This window comes from Malania oleifera, chromosome 4 (genome assembly GCF_029873635.1).
Source record: "Malania oleifera isolate guangnan ecotype guangnan chromosome 4, ASM2987363v1, whole genome shotgun sequence".
NCBI classification, from domain to species: Eukaryota; Viridiplantae; Streptophyta; class Magnoliopsida; order Santalales; family Ximeniaceae; genus Malania; species Malania oleifera.
In genome coordinates this window covers 116,812,393-116,829,105 of record NC_080420.1, presented here as the reverse complement: position 1 = coordinate 116,829,105, position 16,713 = coordinate 116,812,393, and the positions used below count along the sequence as shown (strand labels likewise).

Sequence of the window (16,713 nt, the reverse complement as noted above, 5' to 3'; positions counted from 1 at the left end):
AATAATAAAATGAAAAAAATTTTGATTAAGCTCAAAACTCGACTCAAGTATTGTATCAAGGTTGAGTTGAGTTGAATATAGGGAAAGTAATAGTGCGGCTGATTTTCTTACTAAAAAAAGAGAAATGGGAAATAATATAATCTACGAAAAACAAAACCGTCTACCATGTTATCTGAAAGGTATTCTTCGGATGGATAGGTGGGGTCTCGGTTTCGTTCGACGTTAGTTCAACTCTAAAGTTTCGTTTGGTGTATTTTGATTTGATTTTGATTATGTTTATGTTTTTATCTTCTTTGTTAGTTATGTTTAGTTTTGTTATCGTAATTTGGTTGGTTGCTGATGTTGTTTTTTTTTTTTTAGGGTTTTTTTTGTAATCTCTATTTTGTTTATCTTGTAATCACGATATTCTTTCGCCAAAAGTGAAAATATATTAATAAATAAATGGAAGTATCGCCCTCTTTTATCAAAATAAATAAATAAAAAAAATTTAATGGATGAGATAAATACTTACAATTGGTATAGGAAACATAACACAAATATGGCTAAGAATAAGGTACATAAAAAGGGGATATAATAATATTTTCTTTTCCACTTATTTTTCCTTTGTAACAAACAAAATTACATTTCTTTGAAATTATCATTTATTCTTTTCTTTTTCTTAACAAAAAAATGGCACTCCAAATTTCTTCTCTCTCTCCTTTCCTTTCCATTTCCTTTTGTTTTTGTTTTTTTTTTTTTTTTGATACATAATTTCTACAATCCAAATAAAGCCTGAGATGCCTAATAAAAGTAGGCTTCATAGCATTTGCTTAGCTGCAGGCTAAATTATTATAAAAGCAATTAAGTGATCATATATCATGACCAAGTTATTTTATGTAAGTTATGATATTCCTATAAATACGCTTTAAATGATTTTATGAAAAATTATTGTGTAGATCACGTCGATGAGGACAAATCTAATTTCACTTTTTTTTTTTTCGAAAAAGGGTTATCCCTTTAGATATGAATCGTTAATTGTGCTACATTCATGATTATTTTATAAAATATTATGATCGTACTTTTATTGATTAAGTTAAAGAAAATTTAAGGTAAAGATTGTCTTCTTAACTCTTTCATCGTAATCGGGAAGGCGCATAGATCCCATGTGAGACTTTCTAGAGTTTCTAAAAGAATGGTCTAAAGATCAAGTCATAGACATGTATTTGATTTTAATTGTGATAAGAAATGCACCCTTTTTGTATTTTTGAAATTTAGTTAGAAATATGATTGTTGGCTCTTCATTGACGTTCAAATATTGACAACTCCATTATTGACTAAAATATACGTATGAATTACACCTGTCATGCTCGTTAACAATCAAATGATCGAATTATTTTTTATTAGTCATTTCACATGATGTCTACCATGCATCTAATGTATAAAATACTAATTAAATTATAATTTGGAGTAATGTTTAGATTAATTAACTTGGACCATCCTTTGTAGACATGTTGACTTTGCAATGCCTCAAAGGGACAATTCTATATAACTATCCTATAATACCCAACCCACCCCACCCCCACACAAGCACCCATTCCATCTTCAATCATCTTGACTTGCAAAATTATGACCAATGTTAATTGGGCTTGATTAGCATTAAGATGACTCCAAGCATTGCTCGATAGGTAATTAAAAGATTAATATTAACTATAAGCTAGTTTTTTTTTTTTTTTTTCACTTGGTCAAAAATTTTATACAAAATAGTGAAAATGATTATGGCATCGAGGATTTTATGCCTTGTTACTGTTATTGTTCTTGTATGGAAAAGACTAAAACACTAAATCTATTATTATAATATTTAATTTCACATCAATTTAATTTGTTTTTTTCCTTAATAACAAACAAAAATTGCGTTTCTCAAAAATCATTATTTTTTTCCTTTTCTTTTCTTAAATACCATACTAAGACAAATCTAGTTTCACTCTTTTTTCTTTGAAAAGACCATTTTTCTTTGGAACAAAAATACACCCTTTTAAATATTCATTGTGATATAAAGCTCAACCGTGACTGTTCTTATAAACTAATAGGATCTTGCGTTGCATATGGAAACTATCGATTGCTTGCTTTAAATTTACTCGAATAAATTTAGTTTTACTTTTTTTTCTTTGAAAATACCATTTTTCTTTGGGAAAAAAAATACATCCTTTTAAATATGATTTATTCATTGTGATATACAATACAACTCAATCGTAACTATTCTTATAAACCAATAGGATCTTGAGTTGTTGTAAAGAGTGCATCCTTTACTTTTCCGAAAAAGAACTAAAATTAGACTATTAGATCACTTTCCCACTATAATGAAGATGTATGGATCGCATGTAGGACTTTCAAGTATTTTCAAAGGAGTCATCTCGTGACGTCCCGATTTTCGTACAATTTTTTTTTTAATAATAAATAATTTAATTTAATATTCATGCATCATCCATAACATTCACAAAAATCGGCCACGTCAAATACCCTACTTTCATTCATACAACCCGACCCACATTGGGTACCGGGTAAAAAGTTTTTTTATTTATACAACCTAACAGTGAAAGACATTATATTTATAACATCCAGAATACAATACTCAGAGTATCAACATATATAAATATACAATACTATCTTATACCCAAAAACGATACAACCCTAGGGAATCACACCTCCCTAGTCCAAACTCACCTTGTATATCAGGATTCCAGCTCCTCACTATCACGGAGCTCTATCACTCGATCTATCCCTGTTCCCTGAAAAATTTAGATAATTTGGATGAGACACATTTCAGTAAGAAGGAATAAATTATTTACAGTGTGTGGCCATATGAGTTCAATTATAATACACTTTACTTTTCAAATCATCATTTCACCTGAGAAAATACACTGACAAATATATTCTCATAATCATATAGATATACAACACAAACTTTTATAAACTTTAAAATCATTTATCAAATTCAATGATTTCCAACACATAATTATCCGCGAAGTTCTAGAAAATAGGGAAGATTATCCGCCCATATAGGTAGCTTCCCTCTGCCCTAACACGTTATGCAGTCAGGTATGACCACATCTGATATCTATCAAGGCACTCATCTTACTCAGTAAGCCCTCAGGCGGAGAGTTTCACTTCCCCTCAATTATTTATATTATTAACTCACACAGTTCCATTTCTCAATTTTATCATTCTCTGTTTCTCAATTTCCATTCTTTCTTTCATTTCTCATTTTAGCCAATTTTATCATTCTTTCACTTTCCGTTTCCATTTTATTTTCCGGTTCATGAGTATCCTTGGTATCAAATACCAACATCACATTTGTAACTCATGGCCACCCTGAGGATCTTTCTATCCACGTCATGTTTCCCTCTATGGTCAAGGTTGTGCGGCCCAAAGGCTGGATCTAACCTCGGTTGACTAACCCGGTTAGATCAAAATATCATATCGCGTTTGTAGTACAACTGGCCGACCTATAGCCCTAATCCGAACTCAGGGGGCCCACAACCCTACAAAATGGCACAGTCAACTGTCACGCCACACGCTCCAAGAGCCCATGTGGTTGCACACTAACACCACTAGCAACGGTACCGTACTCAATATTATAACCATCCATCAAGGTTCACTACCACATACCCGCAATCATTATACAGTATTGACATTTCATCAATCATATTCCAGTATATCACAATTCAGTTCAACATAAATATTCTCATCATTTTCTGTGCACATTTCATCATCTCGTAATAATATATATCATATTTCACGTATTTTCACATTTTCCTAAAATACTCATACCAATAATTTGTACAAACTCATTTCTCATGCAAATAATTTTCACTCACAAATAAATACCACATTTCATTATTTTTCACTAATTACATCAATGATTCTCATTTCAATATTTTCTCAAAAAATACTTATCGTTATATTTCACATTTTTCAACACATGCCATGTGCCACACAGTTTTCATCTAATATTCATAATAAATTAATTTTAGATTTCAAAGCATCATAAATTAATATTATTCAAATGCCACACAATTTATCTGATATTTATATCATAGTAATTTTCAGGCAAAATATCATATGTTAATTTTCACATATTAATTCACACAGTAATTCTAAAAATGCTATTATAATTTATTCCCCTTACCTGGCTTACTAAGAGTCTCGTTAGGACCCAAATCCTACGCTCTTGGAGCCCGAAATTCAACTCCTGCAATTTATATTTTTTTCAGATTAATTAATTCATTTCACCAAAATACTACCCATCCAGCCTTCCTTAGGTCTCATGTACTCCAAATTAACATTCAAACCGATATTTGACACCCCCACTTAATTTTTTAAATTTTATCTGTAGGTCCCAAAATTACACCCGCAATGCTCACCCGAGCCCTAAATTTCAAAAATTCTACTTTAACTTCAGATGCTCAATATTTTAGTATTTATAAATTAATTCTAATTAATTAAAAATAAACTCTTTAATAACCTCCATATCCCAAATTTAGGATTTTACCCACGATGATCTCACAAAAAATTTGTCCTGCTAGACTTGTAGAGAATCATCCTTAGATTCTCGTGGTGGTGTCCGATCGTTAATCGGACTTATAATTTGTAAGAAATTGAGAAAAAAATAAGAATTGAGTTACCCTAGGAGATACTCCTACGTCGCTCTTATCACCAATCCGTTTCGGTAGAAATGACGGCAGCGGATAATGGAGTCCAGCAGTATCTTCCAATTTTCAATTGAGCGAAAATTCGTCACGAAATCAAGGAGAGTGGGAGAGAGAATGAAAGGAGAGAGAGAGAGAGAGTGTGTGTGTGTGTGTCGCGCGCAGGACAGAAGAAAGAAGAAGAAGAAGAAGAATGAAAAAAAAAAAAAAAAAACCAAAAGAAACAAAAATAAATCTCCTGAAGCTAGAGCTTCAGGAGAATAATAATAATTATTATTATTATTATTATTATATATTTAATTATTAATAATAATATATTTTATTAATAAAAAATAAAAAAAATTTAATTATTATTTTTTAATCTGATTAATTAATTAATTAATTAATTTTTTTTAATCACCCCACTAATCTTGTATAGTACTTTTTGGGGTTATTACAGATCTAATGATCGACCATTTGTTTTGTGTGTATGAGTGTGTGCAAATAGACAAACACATGCAAACTATCAAATTTAAACAAAATTTTAGACAGATTAATAAACAAAAAGAAAAGAAAAAATTTGTGATTTTCTTGTTAATAAATTTTCAAAGAATATATGAAAACACCCTGTTTGATCTTATTATAAGATCTATGTTTGTTGAATTTGTAATAAGACTCTTCACACAGAAGGTGATCAGGGCCTCTAAGTGTGATCATTATAACGCTTTAAGATTATATATTTTGAAATTTTCACAGGGAAAATATATATTTTCTTGTAATCTATCAATGACATAGTAATGAAGATTTCACAAAGGCTTCATAAACGCACTGCAAAACCATGTAAATTAAATACTATGTTTTCTTGCTTGCATTATGTGTTTATATGCATAAAACTAGGGCATGTTTAATTTAATTTTGTTATATAAGCCTAATTTTGCAATTTCGTTGTTGAAATTGTGAAAATGTTTGTGATTCTTTTATTTTATAATTTTTTTTTACTTTTTTTTTGTGGAATCATGAACTTCAAGCTTTTAATTTGGATTTGGGTAAATTTAGATTCGTATTGAATTTGAATCTTACATCTCAATAATTATAGATTTAAAAATTTTAACATAATTTTATATTGCATTTTATTCAAATTTACATAAACCTAAATTTAAGATCTGAACACCAAACTTTAAATATACAAGTAAAATATTTCAGAAATAAATAAATAAATAATATCAAAATGCACCACTATAAAGATGCATACCTTTTGGAGTAATGGGCTTGCCTTATTTTCAAACTCTTAAAGTAGGCAAGGCCACTTTTCTAAAAGAAAATTAATGTCACCGACTCGTGTCATTGTGCATTTAAGGCTTGTCTTATTTTCAAACTCTTAAGTACTTTTCTAAAATAAAATTAATGTCGCGAGCTCATGTCATTATGCATTTAATTAACTTCAATTAACATGCCACCTTTTATCAGCTCATAGGATATATATGATGAACGGAAATGAAATGAAATCGAATTTATCACTTAATTTTTTTATTTTATTTTACTTTGTTTTCATATTGTGTTTCATCTTGCAAATAAAACGTTAATTTCATCCAGCTAAATATTAAAACTTTTTAAATTCTATACTCATCTAAATTCAATAAAAATTCAAATTCAAAATTTCTCCAAATACAGGATTAGTAATAATATCATAATTTAACACCTTATTTAATTTACATAATTTGTTCAACAGAATTGTCAAATATTAATAAATATATATGAATAATATAATATTTATAAAATTTATATGTAGTACATAAAATTTATATGATCTAAATATATTTGCGGGAGACCAATTTAAATGTAAAATTAATGAAAAATAAATAAAATATAGATCATACTAATATTGAATGAAAATTTAAAATATAAAATTTGAGTAATTAGAAATGTACTAAAAGTATATATATTTCTACATTTTTGAATAATATAAATTAGAATTAATTCTATAATATTAGGGATGTAAACATAAACCAAAGATAAATAAAATCATAAATAATAATTTAAATTAATTTTATAATATAAAAGTATTGAAAAGGAAAGTAGTAGTAGAAAGTGTTTGAGTTAGGATTCATTCAAAAAAATTACTTTATGTGAAAAAAGATTCATATAACCGATCCCACCTAATGAGGAGTGTCGTGCGGTCCCTTAATTGGGTCTAATTTGAGGTCCGTGACAATCAAACCAAATATAACTTATTTTGTGAAAAGTATTTTTTGTTAATTTAAAAACAAATTAATCACAATCGTATCATATTTTGTAATGAAAATAATTGTGCAGACTCTTATTGATAAATATCGTTTCACTCTTATCCTAAAAGAAAAAAGGTACACCCCTTCAAAATTGAGCCATTCATTTTGCTACACTCATAATTGTTTCCACATGGAAGGGAAAGGTGCATCCTTTTGCTTTTTAAATAATTACAAATAGGCTCTATTTGGTCGTATTCATGCATGCGTAAACACATGAATACTTATTTATAATATTTAAAATGTGACAGCTCCATTATCGACCCAAACGAACGCATTAACTACATCGATCATACGTACGATGCTACTATCGGTACTCTAAAATAACTCTATTATTTTTTTTACTAAATAAAATGACGAATTAGTCCCTTTCTCTTTTACTTTTTTTTTTACTCGTAAAGTAAAAATTAAAATACGAAATTATCATTAAATATATTTTTAAATAAAAATAAGATGCCAATGACATATTTTGGAGTACGAATTGTGCGACCCTTTTTTTTTGTTAAAATCAAGTTAATTATTATTTATTATTCATCGTTTGACCCATTACTTTCATATGAAGAAAAATATCAATTAAGATATTAAATTAAAATGGTAAATATATTTAGATTTAAATTATATGATTAATCTATGATCATCTTGAGTACTAGAATGACATCATGATAGTTAAAATACAAAAATTTTATATTTCTAATTCTTTGGAGGGTCTATAGCTATTATTAATCAAGAATTAATTTATTAAGCATCTAGATATCACAAAAACTAGTCAAAAAAATTGAATACTTAACTATGTCTTGCTTCTTGTCTCATATCTTATAGTCTAATATTAAATTATATAATATTATATACACCTAAGTTTTTTATTATTACATTTCAGACGGTCCACTTTGCGAGTTCAAGGGGCATGTACTACGGAGTGGTTGTGACACAAGGTACAATTTCATAGCGAGTTGCAACAAATTTGCGTCATTTTGTGGCGAGTTGCAGCAAATTTACGTCAAAGAATCAAATTCTAACAACTTTGCTACAAGGATTTAAATAAAAAAATATTAAGCACGTATCCCAAAAGCATCTCAAGCACACTGAGTTGGAATGAGTCCCACCTCCCGATATAAGGTTCGTTAATTTTTATTTTATTTTTCCTTTTTAAATCAATTGTTTCTCTTATCATGAATACGACTTGCCAGATCATTTGTTTTTACAAAACAAAAGAACCAATTTTAACAAGAAAGATTAAACATAGTAGTTCTACGTAATTTGAGAGTGAATTACTCGTACAAAATTTTTGAGAAAATTTTCATTATGCTATTAACAAATTACGTTGGGTTGTCTCTAACAGATATTTTGGGATTTTGATATAAATTTTTATGAACTTGTACAATACCGGCTATGGTTTTGTGCTATATTTATCAAAGTTTATATAAATTTAAATTTAATGTACAAATTGTAATCTCTCAAACATGGGATTGCGGTTTTGACACGTGGGCATGAATCATTTTCAAGTAAGAGCTATTAAATAGTCTTAAGTGATCATGTTTGGAGTTTAGGATTATGATATGAATTTGTGTGATATGAATTAAATTAATACACCCAATAAATCCCAAAAACAACCTTGTTCAACAATGGAGAAAGAGAGAGTTTCTAGACCTATGCCCTCCTAAACTTAGGCATAGATTTCACATGGGGAATCACATGGTTGTGGGATCCACCATCATTTTCGAGACACAACTCGGCATTCTTAAATATTTTTCACAACAATAAGATCCTCATATAACAAATGGATCTCAATGAATGTCTGATGTTAATGAGTCTAATGACCGATGACACATATTTTAGACAGAGCCGGGAGGTGAAGCACCGAACCACAATATGCAATTTTAAATAGTAAGAGAGAAAGTCAAACAATAAAATAACAAAACTTACAATACAAGAAACAAAATTATTAATAAAATTGTTGGATGTGCATGAATGCACATGCTTAATTTGGTAACGTCAAAGATTAGTTAAGATGTCTAAATCTAATTTTTGTACTTACTTGCACCTCAAGTCCACAAAATGCAACACAACTTCGAGAAAGATTCCTTCTAAATAAAACAACTAAATTAAGAAAGAGACTAATTAACCCATTTATTAAATTGAAAATACTACATATACATATAAAAGTAAATAACTCCGACTGCACGAAAATTTTCAATCACTTTTCTGTTCGATTCTTGGGAAAATGAATAGGTTTCATTTCAAGCTTTAGGGCGATGACCCAGACCCATGTGGCAGATCATTCCTAGATGAAATAGTGTGGGACTCACAATATTTCACCCAATAATATCCTGCCATGTGGCCATCTTTAGATATCCCTATCTCGGGCGCACTCGGGAGGGACACTCTTGGACCTGGTTCTGTCAGTGCAGTAATTATAAATGGTGTACTTGTTCCGAACCATCCGTAATTTTGCATACTGTGGACCGTCCAAATCGTGGAAGGCTTTCTGGTCCCACCACTTCCTGCCACGTGTGTTGCACACCTGGACCGATTGGGGTGACGAGGCATCGCAGCCGTCCACGTGGAACGATGTGTAGGATGCCACGAAGGGTGCTTTCGACCAATCGGTTTTCTCCAAGCCACCTCGGGTTGCCCAGTCATCGGCGTTCCACAGGCTGGAGTAGATCTTCATGGGCTGGTTGAATGGGAACTTCACGCCCAGGCCCTTCAGGTTCTTGAAAATCCTAATTGGGACGTCGTCCACAAAGAATCTGCAATTTTTGAAATGAAGTAAGCCCAAGCCCATCGGACCCTGTTAGGCCTGCCCAGCCCAGATTGAACAGCCAGCGGGTCAGCCCATTTCGTGCATAGCTTTTTGCTTTTGTAATTTATTTGTTCTCTCACCGTTAGGGTGTACAAAAATCACTAAAAAATTAAAAACCAGATCGAAATGGGACCAAAATCACAAGCAGTTCAATTTTTCAGTATTTGATTTCCATCTTAAAAAATGTAAATTTTCAGTTTCGGTTTCCAAAATATAACCAAACCAAAAAAAAAACCTATTTAAATTTAAATTATATATATTAATATAATTACTTAATTAGTATGTTAACACATGATTGTTCCATTTAATATTTAAGAATCAAAATACCCAATTGATTCTCAACAATCCTTGTGAAAAGCAATTGTTGAATATTTTCTAAGTTAAAACGAGTCTTACAAAAGTAAAAAATATAAAGCATGAAAAAAGTTTATTTTTAAAATCAAATTGAATTTATTATTCCCGAAGAACCGAACATTTGGTAATTTGGTTACGATTTTTTTAAAATTTTAACCGATTTTTTAAATATTCAATAATTATTTTTCACAATAACTTATGATGATTGTGACAAGCTCGGTCAATTCAAAGGCTTCTATCTATGGGCTGCCTTCTTAGGTTTTTATTGTGATAAAAAAAAAAAAAAAAAAAAGATATTGATCTCTAAAATTTGATAAAAAAAAAAAAAATAGACAAACTTTTGTTAAAGTTTCAAAAATCATGATTTCCTTTTAAATTTTAAAAATTTCACAAACTTTCCTTAAAATTTAAGAATAAAATATTTTCCCTTATATTTAGTGAAAAATTAAATGGTATAAATATCTTAAAAATTAAACCTCATGAGAAGTTCGTGAAATTATCTCGTGAAATTTTTAAAATCACTTGATGATGATAGATGAAATAAATAGCACCCGTAGATTTCGATACCTTAGATCTATTATGCATGCTGAAAGAGAAATTGAAGATGATGTAATGCATAGACTTAAAGCAAGTTGGGTAAAATGAAGAAGTGTATCAAGTGTACTCTATGATCGTAGAATACCCTTAAAATTGAAAAGAAAGTTTTATAGGACAGCTATAAGACCAGCAATGATATATGGATTGGAATGTTAGGCAATGAAAAGTTGATGAATGAATGGACATTGAAAGATAAATTAAAAAATGAATATATTCGTGATAAGTTGAGTATAACTTTTATATCTATAGAAGATAAGATAAGAGAGGGACGACGCAGATGGTATGGACACTTGCAACGTAGACCACATAGTGCAAAGAATGACTTAATTACAATGAAAGGCAATAAAAAGGATAAAAGTAGGCCTAAAATAATTTAAAAAAAGATAATAAGTAAGGATTTAATATCCTTAAATCTATCAAAAGAAATGATCTATAATATATAAATCGAGGAAAAAAGATTCATATAATCGATCTCACAAGGATTAAGATTTGGTTTTGTTATTGTTATTGTTATTGTTGTACTCCAAAGAGTCTCTATTTCCTCAAAATTTAAAAGGGAAAATCAGAACTTTTTGCCCATAAACGGATTTTTAAAAAAAGTGCTGGTTCAAGAACTTTCAGCAAGTAATTAATGAACTTTTTGGAAAAGTTGAGTTATGCGTCACTCCATCTTCATTCATGGGTAAATACTGCGTAAAAAGTCTAAAGAACCTTTGACCCCCTCACAGCACATTTAACTTTTTTTAAAAAGTAGCTTTAAATTTAAGACCTAGAAATGGTAGGTAGCAATGAAGATGAAATAAGTAAAAGCACTTAAGAAAAGTAGCTTACACAATCTGATGCATGTTCCAGAGAACAGAGTAAGTGTGAAAATGAGTGGTAGGATCAAACCAGAGGTAAATCCTCTGCTCCCTGTCCCCTTTCCCTCCTGTGAACACATTGGTCTGCAGAATGTAGGGCTGCCCCGTTCTGTTCCCCAAGAATTCATAATCTATTTCATCGTGCTCCGTGCTCTGAGATGACAGCTGCCATTACCATCCAAAACCCAGAAAGGAAAAATGATTAAATTCAAAGTTATTAGTCTTTAACTTGAGCAAATATATGTAAACACCAGTAAAATCTCTAAGGCTGTGTTTGGAGGCATAAGTTGGCTTCAAGTAAGTATTAGTTACATAGAATGCAGTGACAACTCCAGCCGAATCACCTCCAACCATCTTCAATCTCATGCTGAAATGCCCAAACAGGTAACTTCCCTTTGACTGAAACCCAGTTCCTTCCAAAACAAGAGACGTACAAATAAAACCCAAATTAGATTAATGAACAAACTGAATGCCTACTATATATTAGAACACAGAAAGAGAAAGAGAGAGAGCCCTATGATATTTGTGGTTAAAATTTTTACGCATCTTTACACTCGGTTTGTGAGCATGATTTGAAACTTTGAAATTGAATGGGGTGAATTTGAATAAATTGTACCATCTCTAAAAAGAAGTTGGATTTAAAGTTATATTGAATTTAAATAAGATTTATAATATAAAATTATATTAAAATTTATTTAAATTCACTTAAATCTAAATTTAAATTCGAAAATTTTGCTTGCAAAGAACAGAGTAAAACTTTACATTAGATCTTATGCAAATGTAGTCCAAATCTAAATTTAATGCTAAAGGCTTTGCGTTTTAAAAAGGAAAACGGGAAAGAAAAATAAGTGGTTTCCAATTTTGCCTTAGGGTGTATGAGCGCTTCAATCCAGCCAGAGAGAGATACCAAAACAATGTATACATAGCAGATAAAGCCCAAGTCAGATTAGCTGAAGAGAAAAAGAGAGGAAAATCAAATAAGCAAGTGAATATGTATATATAAATATAAATATACCAGAGAACTTGTCAAGGAGAAGCTCAACAGAGGAACCGCCATTGATATACTTGATATGGTCAGCACCCCAAGTGGGCATGTAGTGCTTGTGAAATGGCACATCCACTGCCTTCCTCGGCACTCCCCCCCTCACCCCCTCCCACAACCCCACCACAAATATCACCCATCCAAACAGCCCCTTAACCCTCATTCTCACTCTACTCGCACACGCAAAACAGAGGAAGCAGGAACAGAGTGGGAGAAACAGAGTGAACGCTAATGTGTATATATACAAAAGCAGGGAGAAAGGAGTGTTAAGAGGGTGATTCAAAGTCAGGTATACGACGTCGTTTTGGTCAATCATTTTTCCTTTTTTCCCATTTTCTCCTTCTCGGAGCAATCAGCGGAGGAGCTGCGCCGAATGCCAATGATTTCTACTCGCCCGATCCCCAAGAAGGAACCGTGTTTGATGCAGCTGTCCAAGATGTGTTACCTCCACGCGCCACTGTACTACGTGAATAAAACGGCCAGATAGAATTCAATTGCGTTCAGATCGGCGATCTGTGCTCCGTCCGACCCAACCGTGAGGTACACGACCACAGAATAGAGCGTTTTTCTGTACATCTCCTCTTGGGACACGTGCTCCTTTGTATCTCGACCGACATCTGTTAGGGATAAGGTGTGTCCAAACCATGAAATCATTATATTTGAGAAATCTTGAGCCGTTGATCATATTCTTTAGGGCACATCCAACGGCCCAAAGAATTCTGAGATAAAATATATTAACTTGTTTATATAATTTAAGTTTATTGAAGCTCTAATGAATTTAAAAAATATTAATAATTTTTCATTAATTTTTGCAATACACATGAGGACGACAAAATGATAATAACTAAAGTCAATTTTCTTTCCTTGTCTTTTGAAAATTGTCAAATTTTTTAGAGAACGGATCGTGTCTCTTTTTTATTTCGTATATTTGTTGACTACTTTGATCTTTTAAATTAACGAACAATCAAAATATAAGTATTACTAATTTAAGCTAACTAAAGCCTAGAGGTAGCATGAAGAAAATTTCACATGATGCTAAAATACTGATACGAATCGAAACATATGAACATATTTCAAGAAGTAAGGTCATTAAAAATAATAATTCAATCATTTAGTGAAACGAGACTTTAACAGAATACACATATCATCGCACATAATAAAGTTGATATACTCGAATCTTTCACATGGCATGATTAATATAAAACTATCTCTATGACTTTAAAGTTGAAATGATTTGTCTTCGTTGTTTCAATGCTTTGAAAGGTGAATTTACATAGTAAAGCAATTTTCTCCCTAATAAGATGGGGGAATATATTTTTAAATGCTTAACTGTAGGTCTTCTATTATTTTATTTTGTTTTGCTTGGTGTAAATTTGTTTTTATTGGAAATATATAAATAACCTTGTTTAATACATAAATAATATTAAATTGTATTTTAAGAATGCAATATTTTTACATTATGACAACAAATAATGTACTATAGTGTATAATATAGACTGTAATATTACAATGCTAAAATAATTCTCTTCATGCTATGAAAATATGGTTGTGTGTGTGTGTGTGCGCGCGCGCGCGTGTCTATTGTTACATATGTTGGTTAAGGGTATTTTGGGGTAATCTTATTAGAAATCTTATTTAGATGTCAAATAAGATTCTCATATGGAATCCAACTCAAACATGTATAACTCATGTACATTTTTAGTAATTTTATAAAATAAAGTAGACGAAAATATGTCCATTTTTTGAAAATTCTATAATCCCAAGAGCATCTACTTTGTTTTGATTTATTACCTTCAAAAGTATTGGTTGGACAATTTTATTTTATTTTTCTTTGGTAAAAGAGGATAGCACCTCTTTTCTTTATTAGAAAACTCCTCACTTATGACGGAGGAAAATTGTGGTTCCAGCAAAACAAGTTACAAATAGATAACCACAACAACTCTAAACAGACCTAGAAAATTCAAAACCTTAAAACAAACCTAAACCTACCAAACAAAAAACGAGAGGTTGAACTAATGACGAAAGGAAATTAGACCTAATATATCCATCTGAAAGGATACCTTTCAGAAAACGTGATAAAAGATGTTATTCTTCGTAGATGACATTGTTTCTCAATTCTTCTTCTCTAACGTGAAAATCAACCGTACTATTGTCTTCTCTATATTGATAGATCACCATAAAGTTCACTCCTTCCAGCTCCGCCATGAGGTACCGGTCCTCCCAAAAATCCTAAAGATACACAAGGTACATCTACCTTTCCGAAACCAATCAACAACAATTCGCAAGTCACATTCAATAATCACATTATAATAATGAAGTCGTTTGAAAAGCGGATTCCTTCCAAAATTGATTTTAATTTCGCACTATTGTTTGTATCATTGCCAAAATATTTTGAAAAAACCACTTTCGCCATGCCATAACAGTCCCGAATAATTCCTCCACCTCCTAAAGTACCTAGATTGCCGCTACAGCTCCCATCACAATTAAGTTTTATCCACCCTGTTAGAGGTTTAACCCATGAAATAATTTTTCCAAGCCTGGCGTGAACTCCCTGATGTTTAATTCAAAACTCCTTCAAAATAGTAATGTCCGACATTTTTAATTTTCGAAAAGAATTAGTGCTTTTAGCTAAAGAACTAACCCAGTATTGAACACTTCTCCACATCTAATATGCACTTTGATATACTCCTTCCATTCTCGCTTTGCATTTTCGATTCCAAAGGCACCATGTAATCAAACACGGAATCGATAAGATTAAAATACCTTTAATAGAAGATTTTCGAGCATAGTGGAACCTATTTGCAATTCTATTTTTCTAGTGAAGGAACCATTGGAAAGGAATCCCCAACACCACACCAACTCAATGCCAAACCTCTGAAGCCACCTCGCCTAAAGAAAGAACGTGATCAATGTTTTTTTGGCTTCTCTGCACGCAGCAATCACATGTCAAAGCCAACGATATTCCTTTGGCTTGAATTCTATCATCTACTGCCAAGTATCTGAACCGGGCTTTCCATAAACACATCAAAATTCTTCTATTTTTATTCCTTTGAGTTTTTCTAGAATATTAATTTTTGATGAAGATGGTCTCTCTTCAAATTCTGAAGTATTTTGCCTATACTCAACAAAAGATCTTTTTGCCTAGAGAGAAGATTTTCTCTGGCTATTTGAAATTTCTCATTTGACTCATCATTTGAGACCATGTTATATCGGCTAAATTTGAATCCTAAATCTCCTGAGTCATATATGTAATGAATCCTTCAAATTTTCTATATCAATCTACAAGTGCTTTTTAAATCTCACAAACTAAACAACGTCTAAGGTTACAAAAAGCATAGGTCATCTTAGTTGGCCAAATAGTTTAAAGCATATATTTGGGTACAAAAAGAGATGAGTGAAATAAAAAAGAAATGAAGGAAAAAACTAAAGTAAGAACTATTAGTTGAACATATTTAAATAAATAAAAATTAATGTTTAATTTTGAACGACCTGCTTAATTTTACCATTTTTTTATAATAATAGTATCCACCATAATAATCTTGGCAAACCATAATCAACGTGGACCCATGAGTATCAAGGAAAATACCCAAAATACTATATGTAAGTCTAAGCAGCTGGAAACATAAAATCATATACATACCAAATTATCAATCAACAAAATAGCGGAGTCTTACTACAACTATCATATGAATACAACACATCCCAAAATATCCAAAAAGAGTCCTAGGGTTGCCACCCAAACATCCATCTGACCCTAACAAAATAACTTACCCTTCAAATATAATAGATCAGCTGGAACCTAACGCTGTGGAGCTCTGTTCGCTCTCCTATTTGGAGCTCCTGAAATGTTTATATAATTTGGGGTGAGACACCTCTCAGTAAAGTAAATAAACTAATATCAATGTGTGGCAACATGAGTATTTATGTGTTATACATATAACAGTACATAAGCATACTTGATAAAATAGTATGTTTCATCTGGGAAAACATATATAAACATAACATAGAATAACATACTGACTTTCCATACATATAAATCATCTCATATAACTGTGCATAGAAAACATCCTTGATGGTAAGTTGGTTGGTGTCATGTCTTACCCCCATATGA

At 31.2% G+C, this 16,713-nt stretch overlaps 1 protein-coding gene across 1 annotated transcript; it reads right to left on the bottom strand.

Annotated features, from left to right (window-relative positions):
• Positions 1-9,048: 9,048 nt before the first annotated feature.
• LOC131154237 (probable xyloglucan endotransglucosylase/hydrolase protein) lies at positions 9,049-12,980 on the bottom strand. Its single transcript, XM_058106877.1, has 4 exons — positions 12,576-12,980; positions 11,873-11,973; positions 11,532-11,725; positions 9,049-9,696 (listed from the first exon to the last, which is right to left on the bottom strand). Exons 1-4 carry the CDS (start codon positions 12,916-12,918, stop codon positions 9,291-9,293), a joined length of 1,044 nt encoding a protein of 347 aa, XP_057962860.1. The 5' UTR covers positions 12,919-12,980; the 3' UTR covers positions 9,049-9,290.
• Between the last annotated feature and the right edge of the window lie 3,733 nt (positions 12,981-16,713).